This window comes from Lepus europaeus, chromosome 7, assembly GCF_033115175.1.
Source record: "Lepus europaeus isolate LE1 chromosome 7, mLepTim1.pri, whole genome shotgun sequence".
NCBI classification, from domain to species: Eukaryota; Metazoa; Chordata; class Mammalia; order Lagomorpha; family Leporidae; genus Lepus; species Lepus europaeus.
Window position 1 is genome coordinate 37,049,360 of NC_084833.1, and position 26,018 is coordinate 37,075,377.

The following is a 26,018-nucleotide window of genomic DNA, read 5'->3' on the forward strand; positions in this document are numbered from 1 at the left end:
CTGCTCCATTTCTGATCCGGCCCTCTGCTATGACCTGGGAAAGCAGTAGAAGATGGCCCAACCCCCTGGGCCCCTGCACCCATGTGGGAGACATGGAAGAAGCTCCTGGCTCCTGGCTTCGGATCAGTGCAGCTCCAGCCATTGCGGCCAGTTGGGGAGTGAACCAGCAGACGGAAGACCTCTCTATCTTTCTGTCTCTCCTCTCTCTGTGTAACTCTGACTTTCAAATAAATAAATCTTTAAAAAAAAAAGGCATCAGAGATATGCCTTTCCCTTTCCACCATGTGAGCCCACAGCAAGAAGTCACCATATGTGAATCAAGAAGGAGGTCCTTGGGGCCACTGCTGTGGCTTAGTGGTTAAACCATCACTTGTGATGCCAATATCCCATATGGGAGCCAGTTTGTGTCCCAGCTACTCCTCTTCCAATCCAGCAGTAGACGATGGCCCAAGTGCTTGGGCCCCCATATCTGCATGGGAAACCCAAGGGAGGCTCCTTTTACTGGCTTCGGATCGGCCCATCCCTGGCCATTGGGGTCATTTGGGGAGTGAGTCAGCAGATGGAAGACCTTTCCTTATGACTTTCCTTCTCTCTGTAATTCCACCTCTCAAATACATAAATAAAAATATTTTTTAAAAAGTGGGTCCTCATCAGAAATCAAATCTTTCTGGGACTTGATATCATATTCTCAGACTCCAAAACCACTGTAAATTGTAGTTTACAACCCATCCAGTTTATGATGTTTTTTGGTTAAAATAGCCCAAAGTAAAATAGGATCCTTGAACCCCATGAAATTGTGTGTAACATTTTATTTTTATGTGGACACCTTTCTTTCCTGTAGACAAACTCCATAGAATTCAATAGATTGTCAAATGGCATTTTCAATCCCTAAAAAAGATAAGTATTGCTTATAGATATCTTAAGGTTTTGAAGAGATACTTGAAAAGAAAAATAAGCCACAAACTAATGCTCAAATTTAAGACAATGTTGATTATTATTGATATATTAATTATTATTACTATTATTGATATAGTAATTTACCTATCATGAGAATGTTTAGAAAGAGAAATTTACAGTAAAGAAATCAGTGTAATTGGAAAAAAAAAAAACAGCAAACCATTTAGAAGCAGTTCTCTTCCTCTTTACTTCCTCAAGCCACTGTCACTGCATGCAAAGAAAATATGCAGCAAAACTCTCCTAGTAATGTGTTATAAAACAGCTACAAACAAGCTAGAAGAGCCATAATTGACCCCCCCCAAAAAAAAATCAGACAATCTTTACCTATTTATTAGTCATATTTTTAGAGTCCTTAAAAGCAACCATTTTGGGGCCAGCATTGTGACACAGTGGGTAAAGTGGCCACCTGTGATGCCAGCATCCCATAGAGAAACCAGTTGGAGTGCCAGCAGCTCCACATCCCATCCAGCTCTGTGTGTAAGAAAGCAGCATAAGATGGCCCAAGTGCTTAGGCTTCTGTACCCAAGTGGGAGACACAGATAAAACTCCTGGCTCCTAGCTTTGACTTGGCCTAACTATGGGTGTTGTAGAGACTTAGGAAGTGAACCAGTGGGTAGAAATATATATATATATATCTTACCATCTTTCTGTGTGTGTATCTCTCTCTCTGTAACTCTGCCTTTCAACTAAATAAATCTAAAAAAAATATGTTTTATATGATTATCCTGTGTCAGAGTGTCCATTACATAATCTATTGTGATAGGTCCTTTATGGATAGGATTTCTGGGAAAATGTACACACAGGATAATTTATCAATCTTCAATTTTACTTTCCCTAATTTTGGTCATATAATGTCTTCTACATGCTGCTAAACTCCAAGACCCAAATTACTAACTCCAATTCAAGAACCAAATTCCACATACACCTGCAACTTGAACATAATGTGTGACACTGCTGATGAAGAAAATGGGCATGATGTTCATAACAGCTGATACTGACCTAGTATCTAGTATGTGGCTCATAGAAAGCATTAGAGGTGGTTTTATTACTAATAAGTTTACAAACAAGAAAGTTAAACTGTAAAAAGATTAAGTAGTTTATCCTAGAGTGTAGCAGTAACAAGTAGCCAGGCCAAATAACTCATGCCCAGTCATATTCCAATTCTTACTATGCTATTTGGCTTTGAAAAATAACCCAAGAATTTTCTCATATGCTCCTTATTTATCATCCTACTTTTGTCTGTGTTGGTTCTCCCTCACTTGTCCTAGCCAGCATTGTCACAATGCTCCTTCTGGATTTAACTCTTAATAACTGCCAGCATTTTTCCAAAAAGAAGTGGTCATCTCATTTAATGACTTAGGATGATCCCTGAGGGACTTTGACTGCTATACTCCCTTGCAGGTCAATTGTACCTGAATCTCGTATTTTGTGAGAAGTGGAATTGATGCATATATATTGCAATGGCCTTAGCGAAGTTAAACTCTCAACAGTCCCATTTCACAGGACATATGTAGAGGTTGAAGACTGAGGGTGCTATTTTGATCAGAAGTATATTCCACATTATGAGTCTAATTACATCTTTGTATAAGGCAGTTTCCCAACTGTTGATTGTTTACATAACATCTTCATTTTTTTCCTACACTTGCATGCTGACATTAGTACTTAATATTTTGATTCAAGTGCACTTACTTTTTTAGATAAATATGTTTGTAAAGAAACTGTATTAATGAAAATAAATTAAGAATTAGTATTTCCCAGTCTAAAAGGCAATTTAAAAAGCAAACACAATAAAACAAAACCATGCTGTTAAATCTTAGCTAGATCTTGTTATCTTTTAAGGCTCTAGTTTTTTAGGCTTTTTTTCTGATTTTTAAGAAAATGAAATAAAATGAAATGAGGCAATATTAGAAAACTAGTACTAAATTATAGTTTTCCCATGATATAATCAGAAGCCTTATAGAGGGATTTAGAACAGAATAACTTGCATTGGTACATGATTCACTCTTACTTAATACCAGGTCTGAGAATCACTAAAATTCATTTTTAGCCATACCTTCCCATGGAAATAAAATGTGAATCTTATGTAATTTAAAATTTCCTACTAATCACATTTAAAAGGCAAAAAAAGAGAGAGAGAGCGGCAAGATGGCGGAATAGGAAAGGAGCACATTGGTAGTTCGGCAAGACACAGGTTAATAAAAATGGAGATACTGCAGGGTCAAGGAAGAGTAGGGGAAGAAACAGCAGAGGAAACTCTTCTGGAACTAGTGATTCACAGTGGACCTGCGTGGAGAGCGTGGGAGCCCAAGTTCGGGACACCAGCGGCAGACTCAACACACCAGCGCTGGAACGCGAGGTGAGCCGAACCTCAACAGCCCGAGACACCAGCGGGCAAGCGGAAAGAGGAGACTAGAGGGAACGAGGCTTGAAACTCCATGGGGAAAAGTTCACCAGGCTAACTAGAAGAGAGAGAGGAAAAAAAAAAAAGTGACCGATACGGACACGAGTTTCTCTCTCTCCGCTCACCCCTCAAAGGTGAGCAAGACAAAGAGCAGGTGCCATTTTGGACATACGTCATAAGCAGGGCGACCTCAGGTCTGCACCGGCCCTGAGCCTAGCAGAAAAACCTGACTCTGGGGGGAGGGGTGAAATAACAGGAGATTAGCATCTAACTTGGCAACCCAGTGGGAGACTGCAGGAGAATTGGAGCCCACACTGAGGGCAGCACAGATTCCCTGTGTGGTCCTTGGGAAAGAGCTTCTGATCTCTGGCTCCTATGGGTATATCATTCGCCTGCTAACTACCTCCAATTACATTCAGCTGTGCAGAATTACGTCCCTTTTGAATCAAAAAAAAAAAAAAGAAAGAAAGAAAGAAAGAAAGAAAGAGAGATTTACCACGCCTAACCTGGGAGTGTCATCTTTGACACACCCTCAACCCTGAGGAACCAAACACAGCTCTCAGTCCACACTCATCTCAAGCCTCTAAGGCTCCACCGAAAGCAGACAGTCCACTTAATATAGAGCCATAGTGTAACAAGAAAAAACACCACAGTGAAGAAACCAAATATCTCCAACATGCCAAACAACAAACGCAAAAACCGAGGTAACAAGAACAAGGAAGACACTATGACACCCCCAAATGAAAAAGACACCCCAATTCAAGATTATGAAGATGATGAGATAGAAGAAATGCAAGAAGCAGATCTCAAAAAATTGATAAGAACATTAAGAAGTTCTCAAAAACAAATTCTTGAACTACAGAAATCTTTAATGGATAAGATAGAAAATCTCTCTCGTGAAAATGAAATATTAAGGAGGAATCAAAATGAAATGAAACAACTAGTAGAACAAGAAACTGTGATAGTGACAAGAAATCATAATGAAATGAAGAATTCAATAGATCAAATGACAAACACATTAGAAAGCCTTAAAAACAGAATGGGAGAAGCAGAAGAGAGAATATCAGACTTAAAAGACAGAGAACAGGAAAGGAAACAGGCAAACCAAAGAAAAGAAGAAGAAACTAGAAATCTAAAAAATATTGTCGGGAATCTACAGGATACTATTAAAAAAAGAGAAATTTTGATATTTTAACTCATATACCCAACATATTATTTTAATATGTAATCAATACAAAATTTACTTATGAGATACATTATACTTCTATTTTATATTATATTATCTTCAAAAATCTCAGTTTTTAATTTTTACTAGCCACACTGAAGTTATCAGTAGTTATTCATGGCCAGCAGCTACTGTGTTAGCACAGAAACCCTACATTTCACACTTTAAGAAACACAGGCTAGAGTTAGGATGTCTGGCCTGTATATTTTGTGGTCAACCTGGTTATGACTCCTAGCAATGAGTTAACCTTTCTGGATCTCAGTTTCTGTGCCTTGAAAAGAAAATATGTTTGTCCTGTGATTTCAAGCTGACCTGATCTACTACAACTATCATCTGTATCTTTTCTGTAGAAGCTCTCCATGAAGCCTAATTCTTACTTTCCTGGAAACCTTCAAAGAACAAATTGCACCATGGCCTTCCAAAAAGTACACCAAAGAGAAGTGTTTGATGCGACAGAGTGACAAGTGCTGTGACTGAACCCCAGAGCCACAGGAACACAGATGCAGAACTCCTAACTGGATCTGGAAGCTTTCTGAAGAAAGTAACTGTGATACTGTGAAATAGATATTTGGTCTTTCTGTCCATTTTTTGATATACAACTTGTGGAATCCTTGGAATCTCTGAAGTAATAAACTAAGTATCTTTTGTGTGATAAAGAGATGACTTGTGGCTGTTGGTCCTTTTACATAGCTTTGGGATGGGTATGGATCACCAGAAATACCCAGTCATAATTAGAGGGGTTGAAATTTTCAGCCCTACAGACAATGGGAAAGGAGCTACAAGTTAAGTTGATCACCAATGGCCAATGATTTTACCAAGCATTTGTATGTAATGAAGCCTCAATAAAATCAGAACTGGATTTGACAAGCTTAAGCACTCACAAACGTATTCATATGCTAGAAAGGTGGCTCAGGATCCCTCCAGATCTTGTTCTATGCAACTCTTTCTTTGTATGCCCATTCAGCTCTAGTTTTTATTATATTTTTATTAATAAATCATTCAACTTAAATATAATATTTTCAAAGAAATACTGTCTCTAGCAAATTAATCAAACCCAATAAGGAGGTCATGGAAACAGTGATTTATAGTGGGTTACTCAGAAATCTATGCTCCCAAGTGCTTTCTGCAGTTGGGGGCAGTCTTGTGAGACAGATCCCTCAGCTTGGAGGATCTGACATTATTTCCAGATAGATAGTGTCAGAATTGATTTGCATAAGGGAACACTCGGCAGGTGTCTAATGGAGATTCTGCTGGAGAATTGCTTAGTATGTAGGAAAAAGCCTCCACACATCTGGTGTCAGAAGTATTGAGGGACTATGTGAGAGTAGAAAGTAGGAAAAAACAGTTGAGTTATTTTCCTGAATCTTACAATAACATTTAAATTGACACTTGAATGATGAAAGTAGGCAGGCTATGAGCAAGAAGAATGTCCCAGCCAGAAGATGTGGCAGATATAAAGGTCCAATGGCAAGGTCATATTTGGAGAACTTCAAATAATTGAGTGCAACCTGATTTTAAAGAGGGAGTAGTAATGAGAGGTGACAATGAAGGGATCTTGAATGACTTTTTTTATCTTTTATTTAATGAATATAAATTTACAAAGTACAGCTTATGGATTACAATGGCTTCCCCCCTCCCATAACTTCCCTCCCACCCGCAACCCTCCCCTTTCCCGATCTCTCTCCCCTTCCATTCACATCAAGAATCATTGAATGACTCTTTTTTTAAAAAAGATTTATGTTTAATTATATTGAAAGGTAGAGTTACAGAGAGATGGAAAGACACAGAGAAGTCTTCCATCCACTGGTTCACTCCTCAAGTGGCCACAATGGCAAGAGCTGGGCCAGGCCAAAGTGAGGAGCCTGGAGCTTCTTCCAAGTCTTGCACATGGGTGCAGGGGCTCAAATAGTTGGGCTATACTCCTCCGTTTTCCCAAGCTCATTAGCAGGGATGGGATGGGAAGTGGAGTAGTTGAGACTTGAAGTGGTGCCATATGGGATGCTGCCACTGAAGATATCAGCTTAACCTACTGCCCCACAGTGCCGGCCCCTTGAATGACTTTTAAGGATCTAAATTTTATCCTGACATGTGTAAAGAAGCACTATAGATTTTAAATTGGAATGAGGAGTAGTGATTAGGACCACTGTGGCTACAGAACAGAGAAGAAATGAGACGAAGTGAAGCCTGAATAATAGCAAGGGGACCAGTTAGAAGGCCATTTCAGCAATCTAGGCAGAGAGGGAAACAAACTGGGGAGACTTTTAGGAAGTATAATCCACAGGTTAAACTGACTTGTTGCTGCTCATGAGAGACAAGAAGGTGACAGAATGTCATCTGGGGTTCTGGCTTAGTTGACTATTACATATGGTTACATTTCATAAAACAGAAGAAGCATGTATGTTCACAAATTTTAAAATTAACAAATATTTATAATGTTTTGTATAAGTTCTGGAAACTACCAAACAGCTCTCAGGTAGGCTTTGAAGACTTCATACAGATTAACTGAAAGCTTGCTCTAGGTAAGAGTTGAATATGCTGATTTTTCATTCACTGACAAGAAAAAAAAATGGGTCATTAGGTATGATTATTTGGTACTTCATGGCTTAAAATTATAATTGTTTTCATAGAGACCTTAAATCACATTGAAAATATGACAAAGTTATTGCAGCCTTAACTTTTCTGAGCTATCCTTCAAGCATCTTGCTACAGGAATATTTTGGACTACAGAGCTTATTCAAAGAAGCAGTTTTTTTTCAGTCTTGTAAGTGAGATAAAATGAGGATTGAGATATTACTCAAATCCAAATAAGAGCCTCCTTCTGGGTTCAGAAAGGGCCAAGTGCAGGTTTGCCAGTAATTCTAAAGGCTTTCAGCAAACTATTCTTGTATGTGGTGCTGGCTATCTTGTAGGAACTTTATTGCTGCATGCAATCCTCTTGAAAAGAGAAATATTAGACAAAGCAAATGAATACATGGAACAGCAATCATCAAAAGAATGACTCAGTAGGAGCAGAGAAAAAAAACAGTATAGTCAACAAATGATAACAGCATCTAAACCAGACAAACATGAAAAAGACCAGAAAGTTCTTTTCTCTAAATTTGGCAAACTGAAAGTGATCAAACAAATTCTGAGTAATGATTAACTCGGAAAACAGGTTAAGCGATTACTTCTTAAGGGAGGTCTACAGAAAAAGGTACCCAAAAGGATTACCCAGGAAGATATTTATGGAAAGAAAGACATAAGCAGCTGTTGGTTTTTTTCTTAAGAGTTTAAGGGAAGATATATTTGAATTACATAAGCAAACAAGAAGGTATTACATAAGAAAAAATAATGTAACAATTTATGTAAGTACCTAACAGCAGATTGTTTTTTAGGAAAATAACTATTCCAATGAAGACAATCAACTTTCTAACTTAAGTATTTCATTACATTGAAACCAAAAGCATGGCAGTGTGATATCCACTGAAATCAGTAGATTTTTGTCAATATTTAAATGATTCCACGTACCACTGGGTATGTCATCTACTTGGGGGCATTGTGTCAAGTAAAAGTCTATCTTATGCTGTAATGAAAACTTGTCGGCTATTTTTAAAACAGGTTGGTAATAAATTCCTCTTCACAGCTGTTCACATGCAATACTTTTTGCTCATAGGCCTAATATCCCTGATCCGGTGGAAATCTTGCAGTTAACAAGACTTCAAGTAAGGTGCATTAAGTGTTTTCAATTCTTTCAATTCAGTGGAAAATGAAGCTAGGTAGGGGGAAAATGCTTGTGGTTCCAAATTTACTGTTCTACAAACACGTTGTTGCGATTAGTAAGCATTACAAGAACCATCTAAATTTAGCGCATATTTTCATTCCCTTGACCAAGCCCACCCACAACAGTGGCTAACCTTCGATTTCATCCACACTCATGTACATAATGTAAACTTCTCAGGTTCTGCAAAGCCTGCTAAGCAAGAAGGCTGAATGTAGAAATGTCAGGAAAATATGTAACCTCTGGACCTAAAGAGGGGTGGGGAATGAGGGCAGCTCAGACTTCACTGACAAACTCAAGTTGGCTTTTAAACTGTTTCTCACATATCCACATTGTATGTCCTTTGTTTGCCCAGAAAGCACCTTGAAGGCTGCCTAATTAGGGGAAGCCAGCTTGCTGTTTATCTGAAGTGCTGGACTTCAGCACTCCCGTGGCTTACATCTGAGTGGGAGGTCAGTTCAAGGTGTCATATCTCCCCTCCATGTTGATGACTTTGAGTGCAGTCATGCTTTCTTAAAGTTTAAAGATATGCAGGCTTAAAGTGGAGCTTGGGTTACTGAACTTGAATGGAAGCTGTCTCATATGGTACATGACTGCTCCAGGGAAGAAAAGAATAAAATGCTAAGTATAGTAGGTTATCAATGAATTATGGCTGTGTAAATAAATCGTGAGTACTTCTACGCAGAAAGTAAAATTTTAATCCTGAATCAAATCTGTATGGCAACATTTCTCAAACTTTCCTGCCTACATTCAGCAAAGAATGTGAGGAAGGGAAGATGGAAGAATGATCTAAGATGAAGAAAAATCACGTGATTTCAAGGATTTCTATGAAGTCTTATGTTAAAAGATCATGCAAATTTTATTTTCTCTGTTGTACTATATATAAAAGTGGCTTATGGCTTCAGGTACCCACTTGCAAATAGTTTGAGAAACAGCAGTCTGTCATTCTCTGATATGTTAACCTAAGAAAAAGACTTTGCAAATGACTTATATGTACTTTGAATTTATACATTCCAAAGTGTGTACAAAGTATATGTAAAGGCTATTAAATTTTTATTTTTGCCATTTCACTATCAATAAGTAGTCGTATTCTAACATTTGAGTACAGAGATTTTAATATGCAAGAGTACTTCAAAAAGTTTCTGAAAAACAGAATTATAATTTATTATGATACAGAAAATGCTTAAAACCCATGTACTGCTTTCTCATAATATGAATTTTCTAAAGTCCCCTCGTATATAAATACATACCCACTATTATAAAGAATTATATAGTGTATAAACTAGTTAACTAAAATTCCATTATATGTGTCATGAGACTAAATGATCTTAAAAAGCTTTCAGGGAGCGGGAAAGGGGAGGGTTGCGAGCGGGAGGGAAGTTATGGGAGGGGGGAAGCCATTGTAACCCATAAGCTATACTTTGGAAATTTATATTCATTAAATAAAAGTTTAATAAAAAAAAAGCTTTCTTAAAAATTAGACACTTTGTTTTATGATCAGCACCTTATGCACACATGAGTGTGTTACCTAGAATTTTTCTTCAGAGACAGGAAATTAGAGTTTCATTTTTCCATTTTTACTGTAGCTTCCACAGGTAAAATTGATGGAATTTCCTTACTTCGAATGAACTGAAAATAATTCATACTCCTACCATGCAAATATTCAGTTTAACACTCAGTGGGTTTACTACTTTCAATAATGACTTCCAAGCAAGTGTGATAAAACTAAAACAAATAAATGTATTTCTACAGTTCTACTAGATCATACTTTACTCATGTTACTCAAAATTCTTGACTGAGGTTGAGTTTCACCTGTATAATATATTAAAAACTTCAAAATGAATCATAAAATTTATTTTCTTCATTAGGTTATTCTTTAACATATATTCTAATTATAGTGATTTTTATAGGTCATATTCACCAGGAAGACAATAGTTCTGTTGGGGAAATCTCTTTTTTTTTTTTTTTTTTATTTAACAGATAGTTAGACAGTGAGAGAGAGAGACAGAGAGAAAGGTCTTCCTTCCGTTGGTTCACTCCCCAAATGGCCACTATGGCCAGAGCTATGCCGATCCGAAGCCATGTCGATCTGAAGCCAGGAGCCAGGTGTTTCTTCCTGGTCTCCCATGCAGGTGCAGGCGCACAAGCACTGCCCTCCCGGGCCACAGCAGAGAGCTGGACTGGAAGAGGAGCAACCAGGACTAGAACTGGCATCCATATGGGATGCCAACGCCACAGGTGGAGGATTAACCAAGTGAGCCATGGGGAAATCTCTTGAAGTCAGCACCTGTGAGGGAGTGAACAAAGCATGATGTGGCAAAGGGAGAAGCTGAACATGAAAGCAGATCCAATGAAGAACAAATGAACCTACTAAGAGCACTACTGCAAGAATGGCTCCATAAGGTTGCACAAAATTCGTCCAAGGAGCAGACCTTTATATTTCCATATCAATTAAGTCACTGAATATAGGCTGCCTCAGCAATGTTATGGCTTCAGGAAAGGGAAGATAACCTTGGGGTTAGGGGCAGAATCCTTAGAGAAGTCAGCCTCCTAAGGTTAGTCACAAGCGCTGTAGAGGAATTAGTGTTTCAGTCCTGATATAGGTGGGGTGAGGAAGCTAGGTAATGGACCTCAGTGTCTACTACTATGAGGGTGCTTTAAAAAGTTCATGGACAAATTAAATTAAAAGTTAATTTTAGGACAAGAAAATTTAAATTAATGCACAGGTTTTTGTAATATGCATTTCCCATGAATTCTTGAAGACCCCTCCCATAGTAACTTGTTTAATCTTCAGAGTTATACAGGAACTCTCTTATCTTCCTTCCCTCAGCCAGCGACACAATATTATCTTATCATCCGCTATGCTTTAACACAGTGCTTGACACTTCAGAAGCACTCAGTGAAAACTGGCTGACTTGTACTTCCCTGAAAATCTGTGCTTCACCTGACAGTAAACACAAAAGAGAGGAAATCCCATCTCCCCTAATTCTGAGTGCAGAATGACGTTCCTTCTGAAACAGAAATTGGAGGCAAAAAATAATCACCGATGATAGCAGAGAATTGTGTATATGCAATGTACACATGGAACAAACTTTCTTAAACTTATTTCATTAATTTTTGTAATTGTTACTTATTATAAGGATCAAATTTCTGTTTCTACAGATTTAAATAAGTGGTGTGTATAGTGGCGGGAATTAACCAATGTAAAATCATAAATCTGATTATTTTCAATAACTTAATTAAATAAGCTTAATTCATTCAGCTTAGACTTAATAACTTTTGTATTAGGCATCAAGATGTGTTTATAAAGAAAACAAATGACTGTTTCATAGTCTAGGGAAGACCAGAATAAACTAACAATTATGGGAAAGCAAGGCAAGGATTTTGTTGGAAAAAGCCAAAGGAGCCACTTCAATTATAGAGAAGCAACAATGTTATTAAAAAGGTGAAGCATCATTAATACTTTTATTAATGAAGAATCACTAAAACCTTCTATTTCAGTGGAAAATACTATATGAAAAAATTAATATTTGCTGTGCGTGTGGACCTCCCAGCAGGGGGAGATTAGAAGTGAAGATCCATGAAACATTTTAGGAATTTTTAGTATTAAGTTTTATCCTCTGCCATCCCAAGGACACACTCCTTTTTATAACTTTCATTTCCCCAGCTGCTGACCAAGAATATGTGAGTAAAATGTCAAAAACAGAACAGAAAAGAAAATTAGACCTAAATATGGCTGAACACGATTGTTAGAACAATATAAATTAAACGATGTCAAAGTTCATACACATCCCTCAGCATTTGTATTGTTGTAAATGAAATTGTTTCAGACTTTTTCTATTTCTCAATTGCTCATTCAAAGATATTTTCCCTTGTGAACCATCTTCTAATTAACAGAAACAGAACTCATGTGTGTCATAGAGCCTTGTGACAACAAAATGTAATTGCTCAAAATCGTTCCTTCCTTCCCTTACTGTCCTTTTCCTATCTGTCCTGCATTAATCTCTGAAAAAACACAGTACAAAGAAAATAAGGCATGAATCCAACTTACAAGGTGCTTAGTCTCATGTAAAAGTCAGAAACTTAAACAGGCAATTATAACACATTGTACACATTGAAAATTATATATATACATATAAATGTACACTCATGTGTATGGATACATATGCACCCACAATGGGACTTCAAAAAGTTCAAGAAATGTGCATCTTGTCGTTTAACTCAATTTGCCACAAATTTTTGGAAGCTCTTTTATATATATGTATAACTGCAGTATCGATGAGGTACAGCAATTGCATAATTTGGCAGACAAATTCAATAAATGCTTCTCAGAAAAAATACCTAAGAGATAAATGAATATGAGCTAGCAGCCAACCTTCAAGGTAATCCCTGACCTTCAACTCCTGGTGCTCATATCCTTGTGTTAACTCACCCCACAGTGAACTGGGCATACCTCAGTGGCCAAGACAGTGTACTGCCAAATGATCGGTAGCATCCAAGGACACAAAATAAAAGGCAATATAGTTTTTGCCTTGGTCTCTTAGATCACTTGTCCTTAGAGAAGTCAGCCCCCCTACTCTGAACACTTTCAAGAATCCCAGTGGAGAGGTACAAATGAAAAGGCTGCCTTTTAATAGTGACATCATTGTGCCACTTTGGAAACAAATCCTCCAACCCAGTTAAGCTTTTAAACAACTCCAGCTAGCATCTAACAGAAATGCTTGGAAAAGAATACAAGATAACTGAGCCACTTCAAATTTTTTGGCTCATAAATACCCTGAATAATAGTAAATTGCTATCATTGCTCTACGTTGTTAAGTTTTGGGGGGTAATTTTTATACAGTATTTACTATATTGAAGGTTAAATAATATTCCACTGTATGTATATGTCACTCTTTTTGGAAAAAGATTTATTTATTTGAAAGAATTACATATAGAGAGAGACAGAAGGAGAAGAAATAAATTTTATTAGCTGTTGAATTTGGCTTACTAGGATTTAGAGGCTTTATTTGGCTATTAATCAGTAATACTGTTCTGTAGTTTTCTTTTCCTATAGCATCTAAGTCTGATTTTGATATCATAGTAGTTCTGGTCCCATAAAATGAGTTTAAATGCATTCACTCCTCTTATTTTTGGAGGGGTCTCAGAATGACTGGTGCTCATTATGCTTTTATCTTTTAAATTCTCTACCAAAAACAAAATATTACCATCATTACAATGTGCAGGATTATGTACCTATACTTGCATTAACTAGAGAGTTTTTTATTTCCATATGTTTTGTTGCCTTTGATTAATATTTGTTTCAATGGACCTGCCCTGGAGTTGAATGATGCCCAGGTCAGAGCCACAGATCTTATTGGCTCTAAGCTGAAAAGCTCTTCACTCAGCCCAGCTTCCAAAGTGACCACCGCAGCTGAGGGGACGGCCAAGTAGGGTCAGCAACATTGCAGGCAGAACTGCAAATTTCTTGTTAGAGATGCCACCTGCCTTTACCTGGCCAGCTCTCCTCCCAGGCCAGCTAAGTAATGAAAGTCAACAGGGCGCCTTCCCCCAGGAGGTTCACACCTCCCTTAGGATGTACCCCATGTGAAGAGATAGATAGGGCTGGGCCTCTTAACTTACAAGGCCTAAAGCCCACCAGATTATTATCAAGCCCCTTCTATCAGGTTCTATTTGCCTCTCAATCAGAAAACTTAATTGTAGCTTAGACAGCACCTTTCTTAGCTCCTCTAATAATGACTCTGTCCGTTGTTCTAGACCCTGTCTAGTGCACTTGGGCCTCATTCCTTTGTAATCATAACCTCTACTCTATCACCAATGGCTCTACTCCCAACCTGTGTGTACTGATGGTCCTCTTCCCCACTTAATGCTGTATAATTGGTCAGACCTGGTTAATGCCACTCTTAGGATCATTGGTTACTATTCTCACCCTGTCTTTTATGACCTTGTCTAAATATGATCAGAGTCAGCGAACTCAGAAGGCTTCCATAGACTTGGCAACTCATGACGGGAGCCTAGGGTGGTTACTGGAGCCATAAACTAGAGTGTCAATTTGTTGGGTCCACAACAGGAGTCACTGTGCACTTGCTCCTATGTGGGATCTCTGTCCTTAATGTGCTGTACATTTTGATTTAATGCTATAACTAGTACTCAAACAGTATGTTTCACTTTGTGTTTCTATGTGGGTGCAAACTGTTGATATCTACTTAATATATACTAAATTGATCTTCTGTATATAAAAAGAATTGAAAATAAATCTTGATGTGAATGGAATGGGAGAGGGAGCGGGAGAGGGGAGGGTTGTGGGTGGGAGGGAAGTTATGGGAGGGGGAAGCCATTGTAATCCATAAGCTGTACATTGGAAATTTATGTTCATTAAATAAAAGTTAAAAAAAATAATAATATTTGTTTCAACTTGAAGAACTCTAGCATTTCTTATAAGGCAGGTCTAGGACTAATGGATTCCTTCCTCTTTTATTTTCCTGGAAAAGTCTTTATTGCTCTTTAATTTTTGAAGAACATTTGCCAGATATGGTATTCTTAGTTGGCAGATATTTTCTATGAGTATTTTGAATATATTATCACACTTCCTAATGTTTCTGCTTAGAAATCCACTGATAATTTCCCACATATGTGATAAGTCATTTTTCTCCTGGGTTTAAGCTTCTCTTTGTTGAGGCTGCGTTGTGGCATAGTGGGTTAAGCTGCCTCCTGCAATGCCGACATCCCATATGGAAACCAGTTCTAGTCCCAGCTGCTTCACTTCAAATCTAGTTCCCTGCTAATGTGCCTGGGAAAGCAGCATAATATGGCCCAACGACTTGGGTCTGTGCACCCCCATGGAGACCCGGATGAAGCTCCAGGCTCCTGGCTTCAGCCTGGCCCAGTTCTGGCTGTTGCAGCCATTTGGGGAGTGAGCCAGCTGGTAGAAGATCTCTATCTCCGTTTCTCCTCTCTCTGTGGCTCTGCATTTCAAATAAAATAAATCCTTTTAAAAAATTATCCTCTTTGTCTTTGACTTTGGATAGTTTGCTTATACTATGTCTTGATGGGGTTCTCTTTAGATACATCCAAGTTAGGTCCTTTGAGCTTCTTGAATTTGGAGGTCAATTTCATTCCTCAGGATTGAGGAAGTTTTTAACCATTATTTCTTTAAATAAGCTTTCTATTCTTTCTCTGTTCTCCATCTAGAACTTTGATGATGTTAATACTGGCCAGCTTGATGGTATCCCATATATCCCTTAGGCTCTTTCATTTTTTTCATTCTTTTTTTCTTCTTACTTAATAACTTCAAAAGGACCTTTCATTTCACTGATTCCTTCTTCTGCTTGTGTGCTATTGTACCAATCAAGCGATTTTCATAATTAAATTATCTTATTCTACAGCAAAGTATCTATTTTATAGTTCTTATATTTTTGTTGACATTCTCATTTTATTCATATGTCATTATTCTGATTTAGTTTACTTGTCTGTCTGTGTTCCCTTATAGCTCATTGAGCTTCTTCAGAATGAATTCTGTTTCAGGTAATTCATATATCTATTTGGTCTATTTCCATAGGTTTTTTGATGCCTTCAATGGGCCTTGTATTCCTGTTTGTTTAAATACCCTTTCTTTTGCTGCTGGAAGAGGCACATTTGAAAACAGATACCTCTCACATTCTCTGCAGAATGGTTTTGTACAAAGATGATCTTCATCAGTGACCCTGATTAGAGATTATGGGGACATCTAAAACATTTTCTAGGCATGTGGCTTTTCTAGCCTTGTACAATATAATTTCCCAATTGGGACTCATATCTTTCTCTCTCTGTTATCTATCTGTATAAAACAAGTTCTCAGATACTGCAAAATGTTTCCAAGATCTCCTTTATGTTTCAATAGTCCCCAGAATATTCCAGTTTCTTGTCAACACTCTGAATTAGGTAAGACAGAAACCAGTCTCTCAAGCAGCCACCTGGAAGGCCAAAAATATTGGAATACCTTTCAGCCTTCTTTTTCTCTCTTGAGGGACAAGCCACAATTTAGACATTTTTCTCCTGATAATACTGATCTATGTTGGATTGGGAGAAAGTGTTATCATGGGTGAAACGTCATAGTCATCATGAAGCATTTCAATGTAGATATTCTTGACTTCATACTTGCTTATGTTACTGTGACTTCTTAACTGGTTCCTGGACTTACCATTTGGGCCTTTTAGATCATATATTGTTATTGGTATCTCTGTGGGGGGTGGTGAGAGTTAGGGCTTCCTATTATACCTTGCCCTGGGATAATCATTTTAGAACATTTGTAAATGGATATGGATTGGTAGAGCATTCAGCTCCAATTTAGCCTATGTCACCCTACCTCTGAATGATAGGGAATTATTTTACAACCCCCTGCAGGTAGTTCATATTCATATATTTTCTAATCTTCAAAAACTCACTCCCAAAGTACTACTTGAAGGAAGTCTCACTACACAGGTTCCATTTTTTTCAAAGGCAGGAGGTCTCACTGCTTCATCCAATTGATGAGTAATTCTAAGCTTCAGTACTTCTATTTGTTCTTCTTTACACTGAACTGTGATCTGCTCCCACTTAGTTTCTACTCATGGCTATTACTTCTATCCTCAGGAGAGATTAGAACCAAGCTAATTTAAGGATTTTTTTAAAAATCAAGATAACATTTTATTCAAAGATAGACATAAAGGATCAATCTAGTCTGTTCTATTACTGTATTAGCACCCCTTACTCCTTCCACCACATGCATTCAAGGACTCTCCAATCTTTTGCCCTCTAACTGACTCTAATTGCCCCTATGCCTACAAAAAATTTTCAGTGAAGGAAGCAAGAACTGAACACAAGACTCCACATGATGTGTAACAACTTCAAAATGCAGAGGAAAAATTACTGCCTAACATCAACTCATTAATACTCCTAACCATGGGATTCTTCTATTTTTATTAAATGAGGAATTTGATTAATGTAGGAAACCTGGTTTTCATACCTTACTGAAATCCCAAATACTTCAATAGTCAGTCTTCCCAATCCAGTTTCCTCTCTACTTTCTCCTTATGCTTTCTTCATGTCAGAATTGATAGTATTTGCTTAATTATCATTAATGGGCCCAGTGATTTAGTATAATTGTTTAATGATATTTCTGCTTGATAGTAGGCTTCACAAAGAAAGGAACTTTAATCTTGTTTGGTGATAAACTTGCTGATTTACATAGTACTTGGCCATTGTGATGATTAATACACATTTATGGCATAAATGAAAAGACTATCCATATGTTGGTGGAGTCGTCTTTGAAGTTGACATTGAATTGGGAGTTCAGAGTATAAGAAGTTTATTTGGAGAAAATTTCCATGGAACATAATAATAGAAGGAAGCATAATTAGGAAGAGTGATAGTCTTAAAGAGAGGAAGATTTGACAAAATTTTGTCCAATTCAGTGAGGAGCTCTAGAGCAAAGAGTGATTCTATGTTAAAGAGAAATGGCCAGGCTCCAATATTCCAGACTCTTAAGAGTCAAGTATGTGGTTTATTCATCTCTAATCTTTATCAGTACATGAGAAGCATTAAGTAAATATCTATTAAGTTAAATAGCAGTGTGATGGACTTTATACACACACACCCACACACACCCACACACACACACATCACAATCTTCTCTTTCACTCCCCAAAGGAAAGATGTATTTAAAGAGAAAAGTGAGGGCTGGCGCTTTGGTGCAGTAGGTTAATCCTCTGCCTGCAGCCCTGACATCCCATATGGGCACCGGTTCTAGTCCCGGCTGCTCCTCTTCAACCCGGCTCTCTGCTATGACCTGGGAAAGTAGTAGAGGACAGCCCAAGTCCTTGGGCCCCTGCACCCACATGGGAGACTAGGAAGAGGCACCTGGCTCCTGGTTTCGGATCGGCGCATCTCTGGCTGTTGTGGCCATTTGGGGAGTGACCCAACAGATGGAAGATCTTTCTCTCTGTCTCTCTCTCACACTGTCTGTAACTCTAAGTCTCAAATAAATAAATAAAATCTTAAAAAAAATAAAGAGAAAAGTTTCTGGTAGTATATTTATTAGAACTCATCATTTAAAGATAACAGAAACCAAATCTATCTAGAGTAATGTAAAAGCAAGGGGCTATGTTTTAAGGATAAAGAGATACTTCATACATCCGGAGAACATCATGAAGCCAGGCTTCATAAATTCTTGAAAGCCTCCTGGAACCCAGTCACAATTCCTTCTCTATGTAATGTCTGAGCTTCTTCTATATCCCTGATTAATTACACTTCTCTGCAGACTATGTTATCCATTCCTTGTCTTCCAAGAGAAAGTAGTTATCTAACAGATCTTATATTTACATTGCTTGGTTCTAACACAAACCAGTGACCTGTATCTCAGTTACAAATACAAATTTCCATGAAAAAGAAGTAGGATCGAAAAAAAAAAAAAGAAGTAGGATCGAGAATTTTCTGGGTCAACTTGGTTATGTTTTTAATTCCTGTTCCAATTAGCCAAGACCAGAAAGTAGAGTGGATGGGAGGTGAGATGGCAGAATCGTGTATAATACACTTGGCTGGTGTGTGCATGTCATGCTTGTGTACTGGGAGAGAAATTCTAAGGGAAGGCAGATGGCAGGTGAAAGAATGAACTTCTGAACCATTGGAGATGGGCCATCAAGAGATACAGTGTTTGCGTCTATGAAGATCTTACAGAAGAGGCAGCCTGATGATGTGGTTTAGCCACTACCTAAAAGACAAAACACTCTTTTATGGTTCCTTCCAGCTCTATGGTTGCAAGGATCATATACATTTTCTCCCAAAAGTTGGGATTCTTTTGTATGTGTCCTTTAAGAACACCTCCAGAATCAAATTTGGTTTTGGACCAAGCACCTAAATGAACACAGGAATTAGACTGGCAGACTTGAGCCTTTCAGAAACCACTCAAGAGAACTGATGTTAAAAGAGCTTATACATTAACATACACATGAGTAGCTCATACAATTAAAGTTACTTCAGGTCTGCATAACTGATTTGATAATTTTACCTGAGTCATTAATTTAATTGAATCAATTTATCAGAGAACATACTGAGTGTGTTTCCTATGAGTTATAAAGAAAACAACACAAATTTCTTGGGCACCTATATTTAGAAATAAAATTCACTCTGTGACTCTAACAAATACTTTGACTTTTTGAATCTCAGTTTCAATTGTTTAGTCCTTTACACTTTGACGAAATGTTTTCATTTACCAAACACATCTTAAATGCCTCCATGGTAGCAAACTCTGTGCCAGCCAGATTTTGGCGATACATAACTATACTTATGATACTCTCTTATGATACTCATCCATTATGGACATGGACACATAAATAAATCATTATAAGATATTAAAAATTACAATGAAACTATATAAATGCTGTTGAGGGAGTCCAGATGAGGTAGTAGCAAAAGTCAACCTGCAGGTTTCAAACTGAGGCTCACCTGGAATCTATATAGAAGTGCTGAACTGTCTACCTCAGATTTGATGGACTGTCTTCAGCACAAGGTACTTCTACACTGTTTTGTTTGACGTTTCAGTGTTCTACCATAGTCTTCCCTCATTTGAGGTTTTGATTTCTGGTTTCAGCTACCTGACATTAAGGTCACCCGTGGTCCAAAAATATTAACAGAGAACTCCAGAAAAAGAAATCTGTAAGTTTGAATTGCAAGCCAACCTGAGCAGTTTGAAGAACTCTTAGACCATTGTGCTCCACCATGCCTGGGATGTCAATTATCCCTTTGTCCAACATATCCATGGTGTATATGTTACCTACCTGGTGGCAGGAAGAGAGAGAGAGAGGGAGAGAGAGACTGCATTAACATAATTTTTATGATTATGATAATTTGATTTTGTCATTATTTTTTATTGTGCCTAATTTATAAACTGACCTTCATCATAGATATCTCTGTGTGGGAAAAATATAGTATATATGGGGTTTGGCCATATCCATAGCTTCAATCATCTTTTGGAGGTCATGGAACATGTCCGCTATGGATAACCAGGGGCCTCTGTTCTGTGCTTCAGGGAAAGTTGTAAATCTGGCATATTGGTTTCTTTGATTCCAAAACAAATTATGATAAACTCAATGCCTTAAAACAACATGTTTATTATTTATCATTTTGGTAGATCAGAAGTCCAGTACTACATGGCTGTATTCCCTGCGTAGGGTATCATTGGGCCAAAATCAAAGTGACGACTGTGGTACAGTTCTAAGCCTCTCAAGGCCTAACATTCTCTTCCAACCTCACTGCTTATCTAGTGAAGTCAATTCTTGTGGTTGTAGGACTCAAGTTTTCATTTTTTGACACGGGTTCCTCTTCATCTTTAAGCTTACAGCAGCACATAGAACCCTTCTCAGGATTTTAATATCTCAGATTTTTCTTTCTGCTTTAAAGGGATTATGCAATCTTACCCATCGTAATGTCCACTAACCAGTGACCTTAATTAAATCTGTGAAGTCTCATAATCCACATAGTATTACATATTCACGGGTATATCATCAGACAGAGAAAAGGTCATGGGGGCCAAAATTCTCCCTAGAACACCTGACATGTATACACTGCTTCTTTCTCTTTACTTTTTAGTTCTGAATCATGACAAAATGGCAGGGGCCTTGAAGAGAGGATATGCTAAAGTAAAAGGCAATGCTAAGGAAATAAAGAAGATTTCTTTGCATTAGTTCATGTACTCCTAATTTCCATTTTGCTTTCACTAATAGCTCTCTCCACATTTTGGAGTAGCTAATGAAGGTTCAGCCTGAAGACTGAGCTGGCTGATATTCATTGAGCATTTACCATGAATCAGGCTTCTAAAGTCATGTGATTCTTAGAATACTCTTATGAAGTAAGATTATTACCTTGGTTATTTGACAGATGAAAATAACTAAGGTACAAAAATGGTTAGTGTCTTGGTCAAGTCTGTAAGCTAGGACAGAGAACCTTGGGGTGTATATACCCAAGACTACTTGGCTTGATAGCCAGTTTCCGAACATTACGTGTGTTTTTCCTCATGGTACCTAGAGAGGGATTTTCTTTTATATGTATACTAAACAAGAAAATAAAGAAGCAAGGGAGAAGAGAAGGCAATATTTATATAGCAAACACATTGACAGATATTATTTCATTGATTCTTTGCAATATTCTATTTGACAAGATTTTCTACATTTATTGAAGAGCTGACAGGTGAAGTTATTTTGCCAAAATCCTAGAATCTATGGAGGGCAAATCCAAAGAACAGTATAAAATATCAAAGTCTGTAGCCTTTCCAGTTTTTCAGTCCTACAAACGACACACCCTTTACAAAATCAAAAGGAAATGTTCTGCCTACCAGATGCAAGAAATGAAGAAGTATGCTATATACACTGAAACAGGATGTTATTAGCAACTCTGAGGTTCTGGACTTGCCCAGGGAGTCAGGCCCAAGTATGAAGCTGAATATGCCCAGTCTCCTCAAGAAGTGAGCTCTGAAGCCAGCACACCTGGGCTTATATCAGCGGCAGCCATGCAAGGTAATGCCTCTTCGTCCCAGCAGCATATTCTTGTTGAGCCAGGATGCCATCTGGGTCTCTGATTAATTTGAAGATGAAAAATTATGGCTTGCAGGTAGGTTAGCTCTAAACACCAAGAATTGTTGGTATTAACCTATAAAATCACACAAGCTTGCCCTACAAAATGATATTATTCAAATGGTGCTTTTGTTCCCAGGTCTTTTGTTTGGCATGGTTCATCTGGTTTGAAAACACCCTGCCAAATACGAATTCATGCCACTGCTTTGACACGAGCCACCTTTGGGGTCAGAAAACACCAGGGTATTGTCTGCCTCAGCTAGACTTCCTGGCTTTGCTTTCTTTATAAATGAACACTGCCCTTCCTATAAAGAGCTTTCCACTGTCTCCTCTTGTGCCTTCATATAAAAATGCTCAAGCAATTTCTTTTCTTTTTCATTATGGTAACATGTTTGATCTAAATTTCTAGTAGACTTTAATACAGAAGTCTTATGTCATTAATTTCACAAATATTTTATTGAATGTCTACTATGTGACACTACTGGCTACATTGAAAATATCAGTAAAGAAGATTAACACTTTGTTGATATAATAGATCTTGATTTTTTCATGTATCTTTTTTCATTTTATTTGGAAGGCAGAAATAGATCAGAGAGAGAAAGAGAGAGAGAGAGAGACAAAGACAGAAACAGAAACAGAAAGACAGAAACAGAGAGACAAAGAGAGAGAGACAGATGGAAAAAGTCCATCTGTTACTTTTTTCTCCAAATGCTCACAAAACCAGGGCTAGGGTAGGCAGAAGCCAGGAGCCTAGAACTCCATGTGTATCTTCCATGTGAGTGGCAAGGACCTAAGTACTTAAGTCGTCATCTGCAACCTCCCAGGGTGTGCATTATCAGGAAACTGGATCAAAATTGGAGCACCTGGGACTCAAACCAAGAACTTCATGATACGGGATGATGTAATTTCAAGCAGCATCTTTTCCACTGTGTAAAATGCCCGCCTCATCAAATATCTTGAAATCCAGAAGAAGGGGATAGAACATACTAAAGTAAATACTTACATGGACAAAATGATTAGTGTATAAAATAATGCTATAAGAAAGAGAAGCAAATTTATGCTAACTAAACACTAAATATCCAGGAGAGACACTTTTGGTAAAATCAAGGAAAGATCTATCTGATAGGGTAACTTTTGCTGCTGAAACCTGAAATATAATAAGAAAAAAGCTAAAGGTATAAAATTACATGTAGAGAGAATATATAGGAGCACTGAGGTGGGAAATGGCTTGGTGTGTTTCAGTAAGAGAGAGATTGCTAGTGTGTGAGGAGGGAAATAAGCCAAAGAAAATGGTAGGGAAAAGGATGGAGAATCCACATTATGAAGGACCTGTGGATAAAGATACATATTCATTTGTTCCTTCCACAAACCAAAAGTAGGAATATTTCTTTTGTAGCAACAAAGAAACAGGATCAGGGAATTTAACCAACAGAATGGTGCAGTTCCTCCAAAGACCAAGAAGGCATGGCCTCGCAGAGCTAATATTAACCCCCAAATAACTCCAAATTACCATGTGAATGACATTCTTCAAATGAAAACTTTGTTCTGAATGCCCAATTCCAGCTCCATGTTTCCTACTGTCTTCCATAATGGCTTTCAATATCATTTTGTTGACATCCTACTTTGACAAACCCATAATATATATGAAGGGGTCAAAAGGTCAATATTGATTGTAAAATGTTTTATAAAATTGAAAAAAAAAAACACCAAATTATAGCACTGCTCACCAAATTCCCTTAAACTTTTTATATGTGGAGAAATATTTACTGCCCTGACCTTTCTTGTTTCTGTTTGTTGAATGAACTGGACTAAGAAGGATAAAATAAAGCCTTTTTATTTTTTTTTTCTCCAATGCTTACTCAAGCCATTCCACCAAATCTCTCTTCCCCGTCTTCTCAGACCAGTTACATGTTTTCTGGCCATTTCAGGGTAACAACAGAATAGTGTCACTTAAAAATATTAAAATGTGGGGTTTGTACTATGGCCAGCTGGTTAAAGCCACACAGCCTGCAGTGCCTGCATTCCATATGGGCACCAGTTTAAGCCTCAGCTGCTCCACTTCCAATCCAGCTCCCTGCTAATGCGTCTAGGAAAGCAGCAGAGGATGATCCAAGTGCTTGGGCCCCTGCGCCCTGGGCTCCTAGATCCTGCCTGGCCCAGCCATGATTGTTGTGACCATTTGAGGAGTGAACCAGCAGATGGAAGATCTCTCTGTCTCTCCTTCTCTCTATCTCTGTAACTCTGCCTACCAAATAAATATATCTTCTAAAATTACATCAAAATGTATCTAAAGCAACATCCAATCGCTCATCTAATTCGAGGCTTCTCTTCTCTCATTTGGTATAACCTAAGAATTCTACAGATTAACAGTGAAAACACTGATAAAGCTCATTTCCTCACTATCTCATTAGCACATTATTCTTGACCTTCTCTCACCCCCTCTCTTCCATTATATTCCCTTTGGCAAGACCAGGTTGGGACAAGGAGAGGATGAAGAGACAAAAACAATCTTTTCTACTGAGAGTGTTATTATGATTTGGTGCTTTTACACTCTGTGGGGGTGCTTTTGTGCCTTCAGAGTTCTGCTGGAGTCTTCCCATTCCCAGAGATGCACTATGATGATTTCCCGCTTGGCTCCTGTTCCAATGGTATAGCCCACATCACTTTTGCTTTCAAAAAATCCTGAGATATGTCCAGCACCTCTCCTTAAAGGATAAGGTATCCTTATACCTGCCTCTACTGAACCACTTCAGACTTTTATTTTGCCTCTCCAAACCATGCAACTAGTATAAACTGTGCTCTTGTCTTATAAATACATATTTTGATGTGACCATTTTGATTCTGGGACATTTTGTTGCAACAAAATAAACCACTGAGCTATAAGTTTTGTTGTTGCTAAAATACCCCATGTTTTTCTCTGATCTTAAAGAACTTTATCTATGGGGTGAGGACTGGGTGAAGGAAAGGAAGGGCTGAGGTACAGTAGGAGATCATGCTCTGATAAGGAATGGAGCTTTAAGGGAAAAGAGCAGAGATAAAGTGAAATATAGGGAAGGGGTGAGAATGTGTATAGCATATATTGGTAGACAAACATTCTACAGTTGATTCAAGTACGTAAAAATGATTGACTAAATTTTGTTTCTTCCCTATAGAACACATGAAGTTTTTGAGGCCCATAAACCTTTGCTGTTCCTTGAGTGTTTCTCTTCTTACTCAGGTCCACAAATATTTATGAGTGCCGACTATGCATTATCCTGTCCTAGTTGTTAGAGTGATAGAACTGAGTAAAACATGACAGAAAATTACTCCCTGAAAGTTTCACAGGCTAGAAGGTAAGCAGGTGGGTCATTAAATTTAATACAAAAAATGTTTTAAGTTGTGGAAGCATCAAAATGAGAGAGTCATGCTGGTTGAATAATGGGTCAAACTTTTTTTTATCTAAACATTGCCTTCCCCTAGTGGATAAGTTAGATGTCATTTTTTCACCTCTGCAGTAAGATGTGTAGGAAAGGCCCTGAGCCATCTCCAGAAGAGTTCAGATTCTTAAGCTTCACTTGTATAGACAGGAATGACACGTAATGTGTATAGCATAGTAAATTATGAAACAAAGAATTACAACAGATATCCTTTATCCACTACTTCGCAATTTTCTTCTGCAGAGTCAGTTTTCACTTTCGCAACCATGACATTCTTGTGAGGGAAATCAAAGAAGAGAGAGTAAGTGACTGGCTTTATGGCTCAAGGCAAAGTGAGCCTTCCTGAAGAGCTTATAAAACTTGGACAGTCCTTCTCAAGCTTTGGCTTTATAGACTTCCTAACCAGCAGTGTCTTCATTTTAGACCTATAAATAGTGCATGTGACAATTTTACTCAGTTATAAATTTCTCACTGTACCTTATTCAACCATTATATGTGACTGGTAAATGTTTTTCTGTCCCATCTTAACTGCTTAAGTTTATGCTTAACTGTACTGAAATCCAGGGACACATGGACCATACCACAGCTTAGGTAGCAAACTGTTAAGACTCATGGGGATTGTATAACCCTTTACACTTGGGAACTGCACCACTGTTTACAAAACATGTTCACGGGGGCG

General features: G+C 37.9%; 1 protein-coding gene across 2 annotated transcripts in view; it reads right to left on the reverse strand.

Moving 5' to 3' along the window:
• METTL15 (methyltransferase 15, mitochondrial 12S rRNA N4-cytidine) overlaps positions 1–26,018 on the reverse strand; it is a 289,931-nt gene that overhangs the window by 10,908 nt on the left and 253,005 nt on the right. Inside the window, exon 7 of one of the 2 annotated variants that reach the window (XM_062196372.1) lies at positions 10,360–10,627. The exons of the other annotated variant lie outside the window; for it this stretch is intronic. Coding sequence (XP_062052356.1) covers positions 10,587–10,627 — 41 coding nt within the window. The 3' untranslated portion in view covers positions 10,360–10,586. Of the gene's footprint in view, positions 1–10,359; positions 10,628–26,018 lie in introns of those variants that run through there. 2 annotated transcript variants of the gene reach the window in all.